At 39.8% G+C, this 21,779-nt stretch overlaps 3 protein-coding genes across 3 annotated transcripts in view; all 3 read left to right on the top strand.

Moving 5' to 3' along the window:
* The window catches only part of Fat4 (FAT atypical cadherin 4), a 132,536-nt gene that overhangs the window by 9,041 nt on the left and 101,716 nt on the right, over positions 1 to 21,779 (top strand).
* On the top strand, positions 9,776 to 10,129 carry LOC127223177 (keratin, type I cytoskeletal 18-like). Its single transcript, XM_051185695.1, has one exon. The coding sequence runs from the start codon at positions 9,776 to 9,778 to the stop codon at positions 10,127 to 10,129; it is 354 nt and encodes a 117-aa protein (XP_051041652.1).
* On the top strand, positions 10,142 to 10,432 carry LOC127223176 (keratin, type I cytoskeletal 18-like). Its single transcript, XM_051185694.1, has one exon. It carries the CDS (start codon positions 10,142 to 10,144, stop codon positions 10,430 to 10,432), a length of 291 nt encoding a protein of 96 aa, XP_051041651.1.

Below are 21,779 nucleotides of genomic sequence, written 5' to 3'. Positions count from 1 at the left end.
AAATATCTAAGATTACTCCATTCTCAAACAGGTAGGTTAAATAGGTTAATGAAAAAGTATTTTGGTTTGGTTCACTGTTCAAGTAATTATTGATTTTACCAACCCAAGAAGTACATTACCTTAGGACTTACTGGTAACACAACAGGAAATCAATCAGCAGATTTATCTGTGTAGTTATGTGAAAATCTATGGTGTATGCTGCCTTCCAAATGTCTATTTAAGATGTATTTCTCAGCCATTTATAATTCAGAAAATATTGGTATAAATAATGGAGACTTTGTCAGGCAGAATCTTTTGATAGTTTATTTTATGAATTTCCCAAATATGCTTATTTTAAATGATGGATAAATGAATGTTTTGAAGAATGTTTGTGTGTGTATGAGTGTGTTTATGTGAGTGTGTGCATGTATGTGCCTATGTGTGTTTGCATATGTGATGGATATGTATGTGCATGTATGTATATGTCTTTATATGTATATATGCATGTATGTGTATGCATGTTTATTGTGATGTAGTCAAGTCTTGCTACTCTGCTAGTTTATTACATAACAGTTATTTCCTGGTGAGAGTTCTTAGATCACACCTCCTTTACATGTTTCACAAATACATTGTATTATCTGCAATTGTGGTTGCCTTGTTGTATATTAAGTCTCTTGAGATATTGTTTCTCTTAATGGCTGTGGTGTAGGTGTGACACCTATCTGACCCATATACCCTCAAAATTACACCAAACTCCATGAACTCTACTTTACTTTCTGTTTAAGTCATCAGCTCTCAGGTCTGAGTGAGGCACAGAGATCACGTGGCATCAGTGTGTGCTTGGTGCTTTCATTCACCTTCACATCCCTCCAGTCTCATGCATGGGGCTGCAGATTCAGGTCTCACTGTTTTGGCAACCATGCATTGTCACTGCACATGAGTCAGGTGTTTTTTCCCACTTATCCACTGATGGTCATTTGGGTCGGTTGGTTTTATATCCTGGCTCCTGCACAGTGCTCGGTCAACACAGATGTGGATTTGTCTCTCCAATGCCTGCATTTCTTCTGTCTGGACACATCCAGTGATGGGTCACTGTATTTTGTGGCACTTCTCTCTTTAATATTTGTACATGATGGAGCTACCAGTTCTCATTCTATTGCTACAGTTCAGATTTTGTTGACCTGCTCTCCTCTGATGCCACTACTAAGGTATGGTGTCACTTTGTGTGTGTGTGTATTTAGGATATTCAGGGACACCCTTGAAGAAGGCCAGTGCCCATGATCCCCTTCCTCTTTCTCTCTTTGTTCTCTGGCTCATGATGTAACCAATTCACTCCACCCATGCATTTCTAACCCAATCTGTTGCCTCACCACTGGCCCAAATCAAGGATGCCAATGGGTCATGAACCACAGCCTCCAAAATTGTAATCCATAAGAAAACCCTTTATCCTCATAAGTTGGTCATCCAAGGGCTTTTGTTGTTGACATGGGAAGTGACTTACCCACCAACCAATGGTGTATGTGAGTAAATTCTTCCAGCCCCCTGCAGCACTCATCTTGGTTTTAGATGGCTACCATCCTAACTAGCTAGAGTGGAGTGTCATATCATAGTCTGGGGTCATGTTTGCTGAAGCTCTTCCATGCCAAACATTCTTTACAGACCTGCTGGCCTTTCTATCTGTACATCTTCTGGAGATGTTGGGTTTTCTGCTCATGATTTAACTTTTTTGTTCATTTTGATGCTATTGACATTTTTCAGTTCCTCATATATTTTCATCATTAACCCCTGTCAGATTCCTCTATAGATTTTTCTCTCACTGGGCGGTTGTTTCTATCATTCTGAAGTGTTTTAGTCTGATTTGTATGTGCCTGTTTTTTGTTTTATTTTATTGTCGGTTCTTCTGAGCTTTCAATAAAAAGGTGCATGATCCCTATTTTGGAAGGAAGTGTACTGTTGTATTTTAATGTTCATCTTGAGGCTCTGCCTTTCATCTTCAGTCCACTTTTCCATGATGAGGAATGAAGGGTGTAGCTTGACTCACGCATGCTGCAAATGAATAAGGCTTTTCCCCCAGCACCATCTAGGGATGACCCTGTCTCCCTCCATGATGTGTTTTACAACTACTTGTTATTGCAAGTCAGTCCATCAGCAGTGTATGATTTTGCCCCTGCACTTGCTGTCATTGTCCAGTGATATGTGCATCTGGGTTTATGGTGACACATGGCATTTGGCTTGACTCCCCAACCCTCTTGTGGATGGTTAGAAATTATTCCCAATTCAAAGTTTGTCTTGTTAGCCCAAATTTTACCGCCACCTTTGTCAGTTATTTTGCTTGAATTGCCGGGCTCCCCTTCATTATAAAAGTGAGCAGGTTCATTTAGCGGCTCTTTGTAGTGGGAATGGGCTTCCCCAGACAGCAGCTTCTCAGGTTCACAGTGCAGTCAGACAGAACCTTGCTTTATATAACCCCAGTCCTCAGCTGGGTGAAAAGCACCGATTCTCTATGCACAGAACATTGCACAGACATTGAGACTGGAATCTTCGTATAGTGCAATCAATAACTGCACTGTATTCTAAAGGACACTTTTCACTCTTTAGTGAAACTGGCATTCAGTCCTGGAGTGACCTGATGTTGATCTCTGACCTCACACAGGTGAACATATCCAGAAGAACAACTATATATACCAGCCCAACCCTTATGTATATGGTTTGGACTGTATTTAAGACTAGAATGAGCTTTAGCCATTGGATAATCTATTAATTATCACAACAATGCCGTACTGATTACCAAGAAGAGAGATGGAGATGGTGGGTGCTGATAAGTAAGTTAAGAAATGATTTTATTCCAGGCCGTTTAGAATTAGAGTTGGCTCATGTTGGGTGAGATGTCTGAACATGCTGGGCATGGACCTGACTAACAAGAACTAGGCAGCTGAGATAAGGACTAGTGGTGGAGGGGGAGGAACAGGTTAGGCATTGACAGATGCAGACTTCTCCTTCAGGACAGGACTAACTGACAAATAAGAGGGGCCAATGGAGATATGGTTGTTCCTTAAAGTGTTTCCAAATAGAATGGGATTTATTTATTTATTTATTTATTTATTTATTTATTTATTTATTTCTGTTTTTTTTTCTTTTTTCTTTTTTTTTTTTTTTAGGCAGGGTTTCCCTGTGTAATAGCTCTGGCTGTTCTGGAATTCACTCTGTAGACCAGGCTAGCCTTGAACTCACTGCTTCTGCCTCCCTATTACTGATATTAAAGGTGTGGGCCATCACCATCCATGATGATATTTCCTAACGCCAGAATTTTAGTAGTCTATGTAAGAGCAGCCCATGGAGGAGAACATGATACAGAAAATGAAGATAAGTGGGAAAATTAATTATTATATAAATCTCCATTATAAAACATGTATACATGAGACAACAGGATAACTCAGTAGGTTAAAGTGCTTTTTCCTTGCCCCATGACCTGAGTTATCTCTCAGGGATAAGGGAGGGAACCAGCTCCCGGTTGTCTTCTGACTTCCACCACACACTGCGGCATATTCCCTCCACCACACATACACTAGTAAGAATAATTAGCAATATTAACGACCTATAATGATCTGTCAGCCATATGCTCCTGTTGTACAAAGGGTAGGCTTCCCCACCCCCATGATATAATTGTACAATGAAGTCATGGTGATGAACAGGAGTCTAATTGGCAGATAATTTACGTATGGCCAAGACTTTGCTCCTAGCCCTTCTCCCTGCATTTAAGAAATACCTTGAGTAAAACCAAAGAAGTTTCCAGTTTAAGGAGAATCAGGAGCCACTTAGAAACATGCAGGGCAGTGGCGTGATGGCAGCCTGTGAATTTGCTCCCAACAGCACTCACCCCTGTTCTCCTTGTAAGAATGACTCTTGCTTTTTTTTTTTTTTTTTTTAAACATCCTTCTCAGGATATGCTTTGAATGCATTGTCTATACTGCCCACTTTTGTTCCGTCTACCTACGATGTCATTTCTACCAAATCTGAACAACAGAACAAACTTTGATGAAATTGATTCTTACCCAGGTGACCATGATGATCACATAGTCATTTCAGGTGCTCTATGTATTTAATCTCCCTCCTTAGCCCCCTGTTCATTCACTTCTGTTAAATGCTTCCATGTCACTGAAACCTGTAACTTTTGTGTTTCTTGGACTAACCTCTACTTCACCTCTAGCTTCTCTCCATCTTCACACCATAAACATGGTTATTATGGAAGAGACATTCTGGCAGCTGGGTTTCAGAATGGGAAGAGATTCCTGGGGCTCTCCCCATGGAAATTCTCTCTGGTACCTGGAGAAGGTTCCTGTTGTTAGTGTTTTTCACTGTCATGAGGAACCTGATTAAGGGGTGTTTTAGAAAAACTCTGGCTTAATCTACAGGGGACCATTTCTTTCTTTGTAAAGTATTAGGCAGTGGCTAAAATATTTGATATCATCTCTAGTCAACTATTGCCTAGACTGTTTTTACTCATTAAGAAATGTAAACCACTAAGGCTGTAAGCTAACAGTCCTACCAAAGAGATGCTGCTGTTTAAAGATGTGACATGGTTTCAAACATTACAAATCACTCAGAATGACTGTTACATCCTCTCATCTCCTGGAGAATGTTTGACCTACTGGGGCTGAGTTACAGGACAGAGAGAGAAGCTGAGGAGGGGAGAGAGGCCCAGGCTTTGAGTGCTATGGAGACTTTGCAGCCTCAGTTGGAAATGATTGCAAGATTGACAGTGATTGGCAGTCTGCTCACACAACAGATGTGAGTGGCAGAGGTGTCACAGTGGAAGTTACCCACTTCCCAGCTTGCACTGGGGTCTGACTCTAAGCTTCAGTCTGAGATTCCAGAAGGGCAATGATATCCACAAAGCCTTCTCAAGTGAATGCTGAGTTGAACTTGAAGCAGGAAGTTTAGCTGTAAAAACACGGCTTACAGACAATGCTACTCACTCACCTCTCTCCATCCATGAAACCATCACAGTCCCTCCCAACCAGATCCACTACCCCCAAGACATCATTTATACTGAAAAGAATGGAAGTAACATACCTTGTCCATGACACCTTCCAAATTTTCTATATTCTCCTCAGAAATTTACTTCACTCCATGTTCTGGAGAAGCTGAATGTCTTTAAATTTAAAAGCATATTAAATATTGTCCTTGTTATTTTAAATTTATAGCAATTTTCAGAATTTGTGACATTTTTACTAGCAGTAGTATATAAAATGAAGCCCATACTTTATCCACTGCTTTAAGTGTGATTATGTCAAACTGTGTGAATATTGGGCCGCTAAACACTAGAACTGCTTCTGTTTTCCTGTCAGAGTGATTCTTTTTTCTCAGCCTTTTGGAGTCATGCTATTGCTACAAAAAAGTTGAGTCACTGTCTATTTTTTAAGATAGTGTATTTAAATCCACCCACTAAACCCATTAAAATAGCCATTCATGTTTGTGTCTATGTGGACCAGGATTGCCTGTGTTGGAAAGTCAGCTTACTGTTTTATTACGCTGAATAGTAAAATACAGAAATTATCTTTCCATTGAGGTCATAATTAGTTGGAAGTAAGTAATGAATCTTTAGTGTTCTGAGCCCAGGGCCTGGCAAACTGAGAGCACCACTTGACCCCTGACTTATTGAGAAATGAATGATGTGGGGAGGGGAGTTTTTCTTTGTGGGGCAAGATGGCTTTGGTCAGGAGTGTCAGTTTAGCTTTCTAAGAACTTGGGTTACTCCAGCACAGAAGGCTGATGTGATGCAGGTGGCCATGCTATATCTGTATACACACAGATGAATAGATGCTGTAGATGCTGTAGAGGCAGCCGGCCCCTGTATCCTCTTCTCTGTGCATAAGCAGAGATGGATGGACACTATAGAGGTTGCCATCCCTGTATCCCCTTCTTTGTGTATCTGTGGGAGTTCATCAATGCATTTATACCCATGAACAATGTTTGTCAGTCAGCATCCAAGAGCAGATACACCAAATGGAATCACCTTTGGTTAAAAATGGTGGTAGATGGTGGTTTTCTGTAGCAACACAGGAGGGGAGTGATTGTTTGAGACTGGAGTTTGGGCACACTTTGCTGAGTGTTAACTTCATCACATTATACACTTATTTTTAGTTCATCTTACCCTCCTACCTCAGAGATTGTCTGAAGGGAACACTCCAGCAGACACCTGGGGGGCCACTGGCCAGGCTTCTAAACCTCTTAAATCTGGCCTAAGTATGAAAGTCTATCTCAAAAACCCAAAGTGGATAACATCTGAAAAACAAAGCTGACATTGAACTCTGACCTCCATACCTCTTAAATATGAATGGGCTCCCATACCCCAACCCCAAAAAATGAAAAGTAGTTTTAAAAAGTGTCCTAAACACATTCTGTTGATTGATAGAACATGAGACAAAGTGTAAATAACTGGAGAAATAAAAAAAATAAGTTTAAAATTTATCTTTGTAAGCTTGTTATTTCCTAAGAGTCAAGTTTTCAATCCTCCATTAGCAAATTTGATGTACACTTTAATTTTTAAAGAGCTTCTCTATTGTTTTGATGTTAGGTATAGAGGCACGTTGAATTTTAAAGTTTCACAGTCAACAGAATTTGAGATTTATTTCTTTATGTATTTTATGTATATGATTGCTCTGTCTTCATATACATCTCCATGCTCCAAGAGGACATTAGATTCCATTATAGAAGGTTCTGAGCTACCATACAGTTGCTGGGTTTTGAACTCATGAATTCTGGAGGAGAAACCAGTGCTCTTAACCTCTCTCCAGCTCCCTGGTCAACAGAATTTGAAAAGGGGAGTAGCTTGTTCAAAGTCCTACCTGCAGTGGGAACTCAGACAGATGCATAGCCTCATAGAGACTTGTGCTTGTGTCTACTAAAGGGCACACAGTGCAGCCTTTCACTAAGCCTTGGGAGGAAAACATATCTCACAGTAGTATAGATTCTTCTTGCAGGTTGCTTGGTTTACTGTTGAGGCTCCTTCATTTGACTGTTTACTCCTTGTGTGGCCCAGAAGGCAATAATTTCACAAAAATGTAAACAACTACTGGTCAAGGGAAATAGCTACTGTTCACAAGGGGACAGTGGCGACACATGTAAGGACTCTGTGTAGATGGAAATCAACCAAGCATTTAAATTTAAGGGAATTACTAAGGATGTACATCGAAACACCTCTATGGCAATTTTCTTAATTACTTAAAGTCTAGCACAAAAATAAAATTTACATGACAGTGAATGTTCAGTGAACTGGAGAGAAAAGCTCAGAAGAGAAAGGTTTTTAGCTAAGAGAGGGAAGTGAATCCTGTTTTTAACATAATGGTTTTTGAAGACATTTACTTTAGGTAACTAACACAATCTGTTTTATGTTTTTTTATAATGCAGTCCCAGATGAGTGTTCTTCACTTCAGTAGTCTGTTTGGACACCTGTTTAGTGCAGAAGCCATTTTTAAGTAGCATTTCATATAAGGGTTGCTATAAAATATTGAAAAGGACATTGATTATGTCATGATGGACACTTCAGGCCATGTTCAGGTTGTAAAGACCTTTGTTTTAATTTAATCACTTATCGGGAATATTTCCTAACAGTAAGTCTTAAAACACTTTCATCTGATGGCTGCACACTGCAATTTCTAAGTTCTGTTTCTATGAAGAATTATGGTGGAAAGTGTCCATTCTGTTTCCAGTTGTCTCACTCCGGTGCCTTTCATTTATTTACTTATTTATTTTGGTATTATAGTGGAAGAAATGGAGCAAGTTCTTCCTTTTGCTTGTTGATTTTGTTGCCAAAATAACTTCTCTAGAAATAAGAAGCTGAGAGTGCAGTGATCCCGAAGGCAGGGCTGGACACTTATTGTACTGAACAGTCTTCTTTTGCTAACTTGACACAACCTAGAGTCACCAGGGAAAAATGAACCTTTACTGTAAAGAATTTATGAGACTGGCCTATGGGCCTGTTTGGGAAGCACTGTCCTGGTTGATGATTGATGTGGGAGGGCCCAGGTCACTGTGGGTAGCACCATCCCTAGGCACAAAGTCTTGGACTACGTAAGAAAGTCTAGCTGAGCATGAGCCAGGAAGGAAGCTAATAAGTACCTTTCCTCCATAGTTTCTGTTTGAATTCCTGCTCTGACTTCACTCAGGGGTGAGTTGGTTAGGACCTGGAAGTATAAGCTGAATAAATCCTTCCTTTCAATGATGTTTTTCTTTATCGTGTTTTATCACACCAATGAAAAATTAACCCCACTTCACACACAGGCTATGAGCAACCATAACCATGGGAGCACATTGTTTAGGACAGACTTAGTTTCAAAGTCCAAAGCTTTCATTCTTTCTAATACAGTTCTCTGTTTTCAATTACTATGCATCATCATAAATTATCCCTTGAAAATGTGATGAAAAGATGAAGGTTCAAGCACTATGCAGATGATTGACAGCACTGAGCCTGGTCCATGCTTAAACCGAACTTCCAGTTTTGTTTGTGGTTTAGTGAAGATTCGTTGGTTTTTAAATCAGAAAATATGCTCAACCAACATTTCTGTGAAAGAGTTAATAATGTTTGCTTTCAGAGAACATGAATATATCACATTAGACAAAGCATTAATTGGTTGTAAAGAGAAGTATAAAGTATAAATCAACACAATGGGGGAGGATGGCAAACTCAAGGCTTGCCTGGGCTTCAAAGGGGAGACTGTGGCAACAAAGCAGAGGAAAGAGAGGAGAGGAAGGACATACTTAGAAAACAGAAAATGTGTATTTTCTCTGGGTCACATTTATAGTTAGCTAAATTAAATTTGGATGTTAAGCTGTCTTTGATGGGGATGTTTCTACCATGGATATAACTAAGCGTGTCTCCTAATTAAATGCATAGACATGAATGAGTTGGTTTTTGCTTTCTAGCAGTGGTTGTGGTTGAAGGAAAATTTAACTACAGTAGGCTAACTGTTAATGAACACAGCTTTATTAGTGGTGGAAGAGATAATATGGAGCCTAACTGTCCATGGGAATTGAATCATGCAGACAGGTTGCAGGAGTTACATGCCCATGATACCAACAAAGGCTCACAGCAATGAACCCAGACATGAAGACACAGCCAAACATGAGACTTCAGCCCATGGATGATTTGCCAGTAGCTTTGGTGCAAATGTGGTAGATATGACAACAGGATGCATTTAATATAGTAGAATGCTCACCTCATAGAGACCAGGAAATGAAAAGAAGGAAGAGGGGTTCACTTCCCCTCATAATGACCAGGGAACAAAAAGGGAAGAGGGATGCCATGTTTTCTCAGACACTCAGTTAATACCTGAGGCCCCCTACTGGGCCTAAGTTCTTATACTTTCTCAAACACTCAAGCTAAGGACCAAGAATTAGACTGCTGACTGCAGACCTAAGAAATCTAGATGAAGTTGGTGTCATCCACCACCTTTCGCAGTCCATGGATGTCGCTCTCCACAGACTGGCGCATGGCCAGTTCTGTCTCATACTTGACCCTGAAGTCATCGGCAGCCAGTCGAGCATTGTCGATCTGCAACAGGATGCGGGCATTGTCCACGGAATTCGCAAAGATCTGAGCCCTCAGGTCCTCGATGGTCTTGAAATAGTGGCCCCAGTCTCTGGCGCCCTGGGACCCCTTCTTCTCTAGATGTTCCCGGATTTTGCTCTCCAATCTCCTGTTTTCAGTCTCCAGACTCTTCACCCTGTCCAGGTAGCTGGCCAGGCGGCTGCAGCTCGAGACAGAAATCGAGTCCCCAAGGAGGAACTGCTGTTCATGAAGAAGAATCACGAGGGGGAAGTCAAAGGACTGGAAGCCCAGATTGCCAGCTCTGGATTTACCGTGGAAGTGGATGCCCCCAAATCTCAGGACCTCAGCAAGATCATGGCTGACATCCGGGCCCAGTATGAGGAACTGGCTCAGAAGAACCGTGAGGAACTGGACAAGTACTGGTCCCAGCAGATTGAAGAGAGCACCACAGTAGTCACCACCCAGTCTGCTGAAATCAGAGATGCTGAGACCACACTCACTGACCTGAGACGCACCTTTCAGGCCTTGGAGATCGACCTGGATGCCATGAAAAATCAGAAAATCAGCTTGGAGAACAGCCTTAGGGATGTGGAGACCTGATACAGCGCGCAGATGGAGCAGCTCAATGGGGTCCTTCTGCACCTGGAGTCAGAGCTGGCACAAACCCGGGCTGAGGGGCAACGCCAAACCCAGGAATACGAAGCCCTGCTGAACATCAAGGTTAGACTTGAGGCTGAGATTGCCACCTACCGCCGCTTGCTAGAAGATGGGGAAGACTTCAGTCTCAGCGATGCCCTGGACTCCAGTAACTCCATGCAAACTGTCCAGAGGACAACCACCCACAAGGTTGTGGATGGCAAAGTGGTGTCCGAGACCAACGACATGAGAGTTCTGAGACATTGAGGCTGAGAAGGAGGCTACCCTGGGGACTAAGGAACCAATAAAATTTGAGAAGTCACTGGAAAAAAAAATCTAGATGAAAAATGTAGACTGCCTGAGGCTATGTAAAGAGAAAGGGAAGTTTTGGTATCTGGGTGTACCTGAGCAAAGATGTCTGTGCAGTTTGTAACTTAGCAGTTGGTTCCTTTCGGAAGTTTGTTCCTTATTGCTAGTTTGAGATACAAAATGAACACAGCCATGAGAATCAACTGAAACAGATGTCATCATCTCAGCCTTTAGACAGAGCCAATTTAGAGAGCTTCCTAGGGTTGTTACAGCAGAGATTGAAAGCCACTTAGGATTTTCAGTTTTGTAGTGAGATGGAAAACAGATGCAGGAGCATGTAGGCTGGACTCCTGACCCTGGCCTTGGGTTCGAGTCTACTTGTCTGTAAGCAAGCAATAACCAGAGACCAGAACCAGAGGGGTCGATTAGAGTCTTAGTGTCATTGTTATTGCGAAAAATTGGCTGCTACCTCCTGGTCCTCAATATCAGGCCATTGTTCATTCCCTGGAACACTGTTGAGTGCTGTGGCATCAAGCAGACCCACTTCAAATCCACACCTGCTGCATAGAGGAACTTGATTTTTAAAGACCCTGGTCTGTTGTCAGAAAAACCTAGAAGATGGCTACATGGAGTGGTGTCTCCAGATGATTTCACTGATGCATTATTATTTATGCCACACTTGAGCCTTTAGTGTTTGTGGTGGATAAGTTTTGTTGTCAACTTGACCCACGTGGGAAGAAGGACCTTTCCTGATGAATTACCTCCATCAGACTTGCCCTTAAGCATATCTGTTGGTCATTTTCTTAATTGCTAGCTGATGTAGGAGGGCCCAGTCCACTGTGGGCAGTGCTATCCCCTAGCCAGGCAATCCTGGCCTATATAAGAAAGGCAGATGAGTAAGCAGGAGGGAGCAAGCTGGAAGCGTTTTTCCTACATTCTCTGCTTCAGTTACTGCTGACTTGCCTTAGTGATGAGCTGTTCTTGCAAGTGTAAACGAAATGAACATATTCTCCCCAAGTTTCTTTTAGTCAGAATCACAGAAGCAGAAAGCAAACTAGAGTAGTGTTAGATTTAGATAGAAATTGTTTGAATTGTTTGACCTGTGTGGACTGAAATTGATTTCTTGGTCGCTATAATGTAACATCTATTAGAAGATGCCCATTTTTGTTCTCTTCTGTTTTAAAATAATGTTAAATGAAATATCATTATGCAATTAAGTAGATACCAGCTTTATTCAAGAGGTTTTCTTCTACACCCAGGTCTAGGCTGCCATCACTTCTAATGCCTGTCTTTTCTTCTTGCTTGAGTCCAGGACCCCCTCTGTGCTACTGTAATCACTGCCTTCTTCCTTTCCTTCCTGTTGTTTGAAGCCAGATCCACTCTGTGCGACTATAATCTTGGCTCTTCAGAAACCCTTCTTCCCCCAGTCATTTGACTATTTAGATACTATATTTGTAGGACCCACTCAGGAAATGCAATTACTCACTGATTTTTAACATCATATCTAGTTATATTAGTAGTTAGTAAGCAATCACTATGCACTCACGGAACCTGGTCTTTGAGCAATGATAAGCTACTCTCCCCAACACAATAAAACTAGCATTCAGTAACAACAGATGGCTACTTATTCTCTTTCATTCAAACTTAAAATGATGCTTAGAAATAAGTTCTGTTGCTGGCACCATCTTACAGTTGGTGATAGAGACAAGGAAAGGACAGAGTAACTGCCTGTAGCACATTGTTAGAAAGGGCAGGGGCTTGTTTTGCTTTGTCACTCTAGACACCTATATAGTCTGACTGTAGGTTTTTTTTTTTTTTTTAAATCTATAACAATGACAGAAAAATGATTAACTGGTATTTTCACTGTATTTGGCATACATTGCTATTGCTTTTATCTTAGTATGAGTTTGTGGCATAGAATACAAGTATCACTTTAAGTTTTTTTGTAATGAGCTATAAATGATAATGTTTTAAACACTGAAGTATGATTTTAGTTAAGTGAATGTGAAAAACACTAAAATCCTGATTTATAAAAAACAGTAGAACTTAATGAAATACTGTCCCCCAATTGTTTTTAAAATCAAGATCTCTAATTCTTTAATCTCTATGTTCTTTAATGTTTCAATTTAAACAAAGCAAAATTTAAAGTTTAGAAAACATATTTGACTTTTATAGGCAAAGGTTTAAATTTGATTTTTTTCTCAGATGTTACCTTACATGAGAAACCCTTACAAGGACATTCATTTACAATGCAAATTATTCTCAAACATTTAAGGAAAATCCTTGGGATAGAAAATGTGAATCAGACCTTAAGTGGTGATGATGAAATAGCACACAACGCATCGTTAGCAAAAATCTTCTTAGTAAAGGGCTCCTGCTTATTATACAGGAGGGAATCACACATTTGCAAATTCTGAAGCTGGCTCTGAGGGCAGCCAGCCTGGCTCTGATACAGCAGCATCAGCACTCGCAGGGATGTCAGCCCTTGTGGGAGAAGCTGAAGCGGTAGTCATGTTGGGGGTGGCAATAACATCTGTACCAGCGGTGTGGGGGGCGGCAATAACACCTTCACCAGCCCTGTGGGGAAGGGAGTACAGTGGTGATACTTGGAGCTACTGCAGAAGGAGCAGTTGTGGTGACATTAGGGATATGGCAGCAGCAGCAGCAGCAGCAGCAATTGCAGAAACACAAGGGCAGTGGAGTAGCGGCTGTAAGTTTCCACTGGGCAGCAAACAGGGAGCTTAACCACGGCAGGAGCACAGAGAGCACGAGCATGAAGTTATCCATTTTTATTTCCTCTTTAAGTGCCTCTGTCTTCCTCTTGTAGTAATTTTGAAGTTCGTTTTCTTGTTCTAGCTGCTTTGGAACGTTCAGCTTTTGCTAATGTAGGATCACTAGAATCTGGTGGTGCCATATTGCCCTTTCGGTTGTTGAATGTGTTATTACAGCGGCGTTAACTCATCTTTTTCTTCCAACTCGTGTGGCTTGTGCCTGTGCCTGTTCTTCCAACTGGTATGGTTTGACCTGTGCCTGATTTTCCAACTGGTGTGATTTGCGCCTGTGCCTAAGTAGTCTACTGGGTATGCTGGAGAAAGCAGGAGGATGTTCAGGTGCCTGGGGTTGGGCAGTGGAGAGGATCTTGATTGGATAGCATTCAGTGGGTGGAGGGGTTTGGGCGCAGCCTGGAGGCAGATCTGGAGCATGATGATATCAACGGAAAGCTGCTTTTTCTGATGTAAATGTCATTCAAAACTCCTGCAGCATGTATGCATTAGTTGACCAGCTATTCCAAGTGTCTGATGTCACCATTGTTTTTGATGTATGAGGCAAGCTTTACTGATGAAAGGAGAGAAGAGGAGGTGAGAATAATGTTTTCTTTCAAGCACAGGAAACAAGAAAGGCCCTGTAAGCTGCCCGAGGGAAAGCATGTAAGATGGACTGAAATCAGAGCTTTTCTTAGCACTCATTAAAAATGCCACTTTAACTCCTTTTGGAAGGAGCTAATGTATGCAAATGGTTTCACTGTGTGGGATGTTCGAGTTGTTTTAAAAAGCACATGAGGTGCCCTGCTAATGTCACTATCTGAAGTTTTTCTAAGATTCCAATTTGAAATGGACATGGTGTCTGTGATTGTGAAATGAAGACTGCTGTAGAGTTCCAAACTCTCACAGTCCTGAACTAGCAAAACCATGAGCAGACAGCAATGTCAATTCAAAAGGAATTAAGTTGGTGATGGATTAGGTCTTGATTAAGAACTTATCAGAATTGATCACAGCCTCAACGTGTTTTAAAGTTCTTACTAATGTGTTGTTAAGGCTTTGGGATTCCCTATGTTCTTCCCCCATCTAAAAGATATCCACATTTACATATAAGAATATAGTAGCCTGCAACGGTTTATGCACAAGCAGTAGCTTTTAACATAAAGTCTGCAAGCACAGAGGAAAAGAACACTTGCAAAGAAGCAGAGTTTAGCATAACTGAAACGTAGTTAGCCATCTGGAGTACTCGGTGCAATACAAAGACATTTGGTGTTTTAAGTAGAGGATTTGGAATTAAAGCTGAGTTCTTTTGTGTCTTTCAAGAACATTGATTTATTGAGACGATGCATGGCTTTCCATCATACATGAAAGATTAATGGCTTTCTAAATGATCCTTCATTCATTTTGTAAAATGTTCAATACAGTTAAACAAAAAGAAATCTTTGAGGGTATATAAACCAAAGTGACAGGAAATATTCAAAGATACTTTGTTTCAAGAATTCACTAAGCGGTTAAAAAAAATGTAGTCCCCCCAAAAAAAAAAAACTAAAAAATTAACCCCCCAAACAAAACAAAAACCCTGGGTATTATGAATATTGGGTTCATGATTATGTCAGTATTACACTAATTTTAAGAAATACATTTTTTTTGTTTGTTTTTCAAGACAGAGTTTCTAGTAAATCTAATGATTACTCTATGAACTTCTAAAATTCCATAATAACTGGAATTGAAGAACTTAAGGCACATAGATGACATGATTTTATGTGAATGAATCTATTTCAGTAAGGCATTATGAGTAAAAGTATTTTAGGTTCAAACAATTCTGAATCACATTTGCAAAGATTCCAAATTAAATTTTATAAAATGTGATTATTTGGAGGTGTCATTGTACATGCCTTTGGCATTTGGATTTTTTGGTGTTATTTTAATTTGCACCAGCGTTTTATTACAGAAATTATAAGTGTATTTTTTTACATGTTTTACTTAAGTCAAAGTGGAAATCTGGCCATGTCTGCAGTGGTGTACTATTATTCAAAAATTTCACGTTGCCTCTAGAGAAAGAAGATTTTGTTATTTCCATTTAAGAACACATGAACCTTCACATTTAGATTGATGTGACTTCCTATGACACCTTCTACATAAGATAAGATCTGAAAATGGGAAGAATAATTTAAAGAACACCAATTCCTAGAAAACTAACTTGAGTGTAACTGAATTTACTTATTCAGGCCTTTAAAATAATTTTTTTGTTATTGTTGTTCATCATTCTTCTCAATGACCAACCTTAAAGTAATCTGCATCAATAATTACATTTATGTTAGAATTTGCAGTTAATTGTCTTATTTGGTTATTCAGAACTAAAAACACTATGAGACTCTTTTAATTTCCTTGCTTATGTTTTATGATGAGCATGTTGATTTACTAGAGTGGTGAAATTATTTTTGAAAATAACCAAACTGAATAATGTTAATCATTCTTCCTAGAACAAGGGAACAGTAAGGGTGTGGTTTGAGAGTTGTATTGATATAATTGAATACATTTGCACATGAGTATTTTCTTTACTTTTATAACACATTAGTGGTTGCAATAGGAATGTGTCTAATCAAGCCTGAGGTTGTATATACTCAGAGCACTTAAGTACTGCATGGCACGTGGTTGAGATATATGAAATGTTTGTGATTTTCTTCATATTGGAGTCAAACATCGGAGCATGTGTGCTTTTGAAGTGTCCTCCTATTTTGGGATGCCAGAGGTCACTTTGCTCAGTTGGAATTTTAAATGTCCTCATTGGAAAGGAAGTATGGCCATATTACCTGGTTTGACTTTCTTCATCCTGGATTAAACAACACATTCTGTTCAGCATGATAAAACACCTCATTATACTTGCAAAATATTTCTTTTCCTAAGACTTGGGATTTAGACTGCTGTTCTAGCTAGCAAGGGCAGTGCCCAGATTCATTAGGAGAGCTGTCCCCTGTAGCACCACAGCAGATAATAATTGTATACATAAATAGAGACATACATCTGTCTACTAGTAGAAAAACTTGTGGACACTTTCTTTCTCTCTCTCCCCCCCCCCCTTTGAATAAACACAAAGTTAGAAATGGCCCCATAAGGCTTTTCACCAGCTACTATTGCTATTTTGGAAAACTGCAGAACCCTTTTGAAGTATGTCCCTAGTAGAGTAGACCTGAAGGGTTAAAGTCTGAGTTTATTGTCTGCTAGAGGAACTGTAGTACTCTGTGACAGAAGTCAAAACTGTCATGTATATGGTGAGAATCTGTGAGAAGCTACACTACAGAAAGATGTATACAACGTATGTGCTGTAGGCCAGTGAGTGAATATATGAACAGGTTAAACAGACCCTGAAGTATGTTAATTTGAAAGTCTCCTATAGAGAAGTTTTGTTTTGAAAAGAAAGTATGGGACATCTTTACAGGTGAACTCAATCCAAAATAATATAAAATAAAGCAAAAGCAACCACCAGAACCAAGCTAGTCCTCCAGGCACATCATGTAACAGGTTGGGCAAACACTTAATTCGTTATATGAATTAGGAGTGCCAGAAGAGGGCATGGGGTGGGTTTCCTTGCAAAGCTGATCAACTTGAATTTTTACAATATGGGGAAATTCTAGCTCAACTGCTAAAATGTAAAATGTTCTGATGGCTAACTAGCAGTGATAAAAGTTTGGGCAGAAGATGCCCAAAAGATTTGACACATGGCTCTTGAGTATCATAGATCTGCTTTGGAAGTTTATCATTTCACAGTATTGTAGACATCCTCCTGTACTGTTTCCTATTTTGAATGAATTTCTGAACCACTTGGGAAAAATGTAGGTGAAAACTTGTTAGGTAAATGACTTTCACAAAGGACTCAGCCAAACACCAACAGTTTAGTAAGAGAAGGAGCCTGCAACTGTCTAACCCCTTCCTGGCCAGTAGACCCCAAGTTTTCATTTACTAGAAAATCCCAGAGCATGCCCCAGACAGATGCTTCATGGATAGTTTTTATTTTCCCCTTGATCGTGATGATAAATCTCTGTAGTCTTTCTGTCTGGAAGGTACCTTCTCTTTACTTTTTGTGTAGGTCAAGGGTGCTGATTAGGGGGGAAGTATCCTTGGTTGCCAACCAGATAGAATCAATTTGCCCCTCAGTTCAAAACTCTTTAATTCAAATCATTTTGTTAGCACAGCAAATGTTGTGAATTGCACTGTCTCTACCTCCACCCCCATTATGGTCTCTTTGATCTGGTGTTCTTCTCCATCCCTGGGTTCTTCACATCTGCAGTGTTGACTGTCCAGTCGATGCAGAGAGACAAATGTAGTTGTGTGACAGGCCTTGCTGTCTTTCTGTAGACTGCAGAAGACCCATGTTGCATTTATGTATGCATAGGCACTTCTCATTTTTAGCCTGTGCAATCTGCATGCAATCTGATCATGGTGTGCAGATTGCTCATGGCAACAGCCATCACACTGTAGTCCTGTAGTAGTAGCAGGTACTTGGCTGACACATTATGGGTGACCAGTAAGTGTTTGCAGTTGCTGAGCTGTGAAAAAATCCTAAAGGGAACGTCAGATGTACCTACTGTTTTCTGCTTAATTGCCTGGATGAATTTGACAGTGGTGAAGAGTGAAACAAACAAACAAACTCTTTAGAAGAAAAAATATTGGGTATTTCAGGTGCTGAGTTTACCCCATCTGAGCTTGCAATTTGGGGCATTTCATATTTCTTCCCCTGCTGACCACAAATTTAGGCCAGAGAGAAACATACAAAGAAACATACAAATGACTGAAAAAGGAAGGAGGAACATGGTAGTGTATTGTTTTCATTTAAGTAAATTGCTTTCTTTTATTTTTCTTCTGAGATTCATAACCTTCCTGATAGCTAGCACTTAAATAAAGGTAATTTTTTCTCTATTCCTAGTGGCACCTTGCAGCTTTTCCTGCCTGTGTACCTCCTCTCTTCACTGCATTGTTTATGAGCTTGCCTTCACATTTGCATGCTGGCGTTTTTTCAGCCTGTGATTTGGCTCGAATGGGGTGTATAGACCCAACCATATTTGATGTACATGCAGCTATGATTTTCTCTCCAAAGTCTGCTCTGTGTGTGCTGAACAAATCTCTATAGACTAGGCCTCCGATGTTAACCAGGTAGATTTTTCTCAGCTGGAGGGCCAGAGTGCAAGCACTCTGCTCTATTGCAAGTCAGTGGGCTGTCCTTGCTCAATGAGATCAGTCTTTGGAGGAAGGCAAGGGAAGTTTTCTCATTTAATTTGCTTCCAGCGAGCTCCCCCTCACCCCTTTCCTTAGATTTTAAGTAATGCTTTCTTAGTTGGTCATTAGACTTCGGGAGTTACTCACTTTGTTGGCTCAGACACTAAAACCTTCTGTCTTTTAACTCTGATTAGTGACACTTTAATAAAGTCATTTGAAGTTCAGTGGACTGAATTTTCTAACTTTTCTGATGTTTCTATGGTCACAGCAAAGCGACTTGTATTGAAGCCTGTGTGCAATCTTTTACATGCAAATTTTGCAAAACCATGCATAATTTTGTATATCTGACTTCCACACCAAGTGCAGAGTGTGAGGGATTTGAATAAGAGTAGCTGCAGTGCTTCCTGTCTTTGTTTTTTTTTTTTTTTTCCAGTTGGGATGCAGTGGGCTGGGAAATAGAGAGGCTGTCAATTTGCTGTCAGTTGGCTGAATTTGGGTCTTTCAGGATCAGCAGTCTGCTGATAAAGACTTTTATGGTCATACTTTAGGTTTTCTTCGCAAACCAATGTTGACACCACCTCATTTTCTTCCCCTTGATTGGATAACCCTAGTAATGCATGCTATTGAAGGAAATATTTCTCCGAGTCAGGTCAATGAATTTTTGGTCGAAGAGGTAGAGTTTGTCCAATGGCTGTAATTAAATCATGCATGGTGAACTGGCTTTGGGGGAATTGACGCGTTTTGTATTGCATTACAACCTGAGTGAACATTGACAACGCTTGAGAATGGAACGGATGAAAAATTATGGTTGTTTTTTGGTTCCCAAGAAGCCAACGAGGCAGGTCATTGACTTGATTTTCATGGGAAGCCCAACTCTGCCCTGCTCGCATATTCAGGGACCCAGCAACCTGTATAGAGTTTGGGAGGGAGCAGGCAGCAGCATTGTGCCAGGGTTTGTTGAGGAGAAACAAGGCAAGATTTCAAACAAAGCCCTGAATAGGAACAGTAGGCCTGTGTCTTGCAGCTGACCGACTTTTCCTCAGTGCTGTTTCATGCAAGTGCCCTTCTTTCTAAAGAAGGTCACATTGTAGTAAGAGGAACAGTTAAGGTATAATCCAGTGACCTGCCAGAGTGGGAGCAGATACTACCAAAGGAAGAAATAAGTTGGGAGCTGTGAACTACAAATGTAGTCACAGAGCATGAGCCCTAGAGCTCAGAGCCAGGCAAAGACAGAAGATAGCAGATCTAACCACATGAATAAGGGACCGTGAACATGTTATCTGTTTCTAACTCTTAGTAAATTTATACATCTAATCATACAGAAAAGACAAGTTGGCCTTTAGTTATTGCCTTCATCAATTTTAGAGAACTCTGTTCTTTTATATGGGTTTTATTAATCTCTAGATATTTTTATATAATTTAGTAGAAACAAAATCAATGTTATCATAGGCAGGATCTTGGCAGCAATATTGGTGGAATCACTGGGGACATGTTGCCTTTGCTTTCGTGAGTGGGAATGCCAGTGAATAATGATGAGGCAATGGTGGGGGCAGTGACTCTTGGGAGCTGTGATGTATTTTTAATAATAAGAGATATTGGGCAATGATGGAAATGAGTATTTGTAATGAATGGCCTTCTGGAAGCTGACTAATAAAACATTTTCTTTAAATTTTTTAAGCATTTTTGCTTTTTTTTTTTTTTTTGCCCCAAGTTATATTTGTATGTATTCATCAAGCATAATGAAGCATTCTGTTACATGAGTCACTGGTTAATGATACTATCAGAAAGAACACTTGGTAAATCTCTCCCCATAAATCTTCACCATTTTCTTGTAATAAATACTAAGTTCTTATTCTTTTGTTTGCTTTGCCTCAAACTCAATGCAATACTTCTGTCTCAGCTTCCTGAATGTTGTAATTATAGGTAAGAGTCAACATACTGACCTTATATTATTAATTTTTAAAATTTATTATGAGGAATAGCTGTATAAGAAATTCTTTATTTTTGGCTTCCATAGTTTTAATTACTGATCAACCAATGGTTTATATTATCAACAATATTGTATAAACTCTTTATTATCATGATATATAGTTGCCATAGTTCAAGTCTCTATTATTGTGAAGAGATATTATGACCACAACAACTCTAAAAGAAAACATTTAATTGGGGCTGGCTTACAGGTTCAGAGGTTTAGTCCATCACTGCCATGGTGGGAAACATGGTGGCATGCAGGCAGACATGGTGCTGGAGAGGTAGCTGAGAGTTCTATGTCTGGATCTGCAGGCAGCAGGAAGAAAGAGCAACTGGACCTGGCTTGAGCATTGAGACCTCAAAGCCCACCCCATTGATATACTTATTCTGACAAGGCCACATCTACTCCAACAAGGCCACACTTCCTAATAGTGGCACTTCCTATGAGCCTATGCAGGCTATTGTCATTCAAACCACCACAATATTATTGTACATATTTTATTTCTATATATCCCTCAATGTTAAGACTAATCTAAGAAAATTTATAGGGAGACACAGTAGTACAATGGATGCTCCTGAAAAATGACATGATGACAATTAAAGGAAGAAAAAGCTAATTTGTAATATTCATAGGTTTCTTTAAAAGCAAATATCAAGAGGCCAGCATTATGGCTCAGTGGGTAAAGTGCTTGCTTCTAAAACTGACAATCTGAGTTTGACACACAGGACCCATCTGTTAGGAAAGAACTGATTTCTACAACCTCTACATATACACTATTGCATAAGTGTCACCCCCAGTAAAATAAGTAAAAATGTGATTATATATTCAAGCAAATGCCAAAAGAATGTCTGGTAAAACTTTTTTTTTTTTTTTTTTTGGTCAGTAGTTTCATTGTTTTTTTGACATTTATAAATAACAGTTGTCAATATTAAAGCATTAACAATCATTTTAGAAAAGAAGAAAACATGTTTGGATGTATTTGCCTTATATAATTTGGATTTTATATATAAGATACATGAACTAAATACAGTCCATGGGTATAGATATTGGTATAGCACACTGTAACTTGTTCCTGTTGAGGAAAAGGCATTGTTCATCAGAATGGTATAGGAATCAATCTTTTGAAATCACTGTGGATGTGAGTACACATTTCCTAAAAGTTTGACTTTTAAAAAAGAGTAAAAAGACTAGGGCATCATAGTTTTGCTCCGAGAGCATATTACTGAAAATGATTTGACGTTTGGATATGGTGTATGAGAGACTCATTTGCTTGTTCCTTGTGGCTCTGTGGATTCTTCAAATACTTGCATTGATGTTTAGTAGCTTATCCATCTGATATCTGTGATGTCCAGGAGTTGAA

The sequence above is a fragment of the Phodopus roborovskii genome, unplaced genomic scaffold, assembly GCF_943737965.1.
Source record: "Phodopus roborovskii unplaced genomic scaffold, PHOROB, whole genome shotgun sequence".
Taxonomy (NCBI): domain Eukaryota; kingdom Metazoa; phylum Chordata; class Mammalia; order Rodentia; family Cricetidae; genus Phodopus; species Phodopus roborovskii.
The sequence above is the reverse complement of the archived record's forward strand: the minus strand, read 5'-3'. Positions and strand labels throughout refer to the sequence as shown.

Bases quoted from the DNA above. Each gene is read 5' to 3' on its own strand.
- LOC127223176 (XM_051185694.1), top strand. From the start codon at position 10,142: ATGGAGCAGCTCAATGGGGTCCTTCTGCACCTGGAGTCAGAGCTGGCA.
- LOC127223177 (XM_051185695.1), top strand. From the start codon at position 9,776: ATGAAGAAGAATCACGAGGGGGAAGTCAAAGGACTGGAAGCCCAGATT.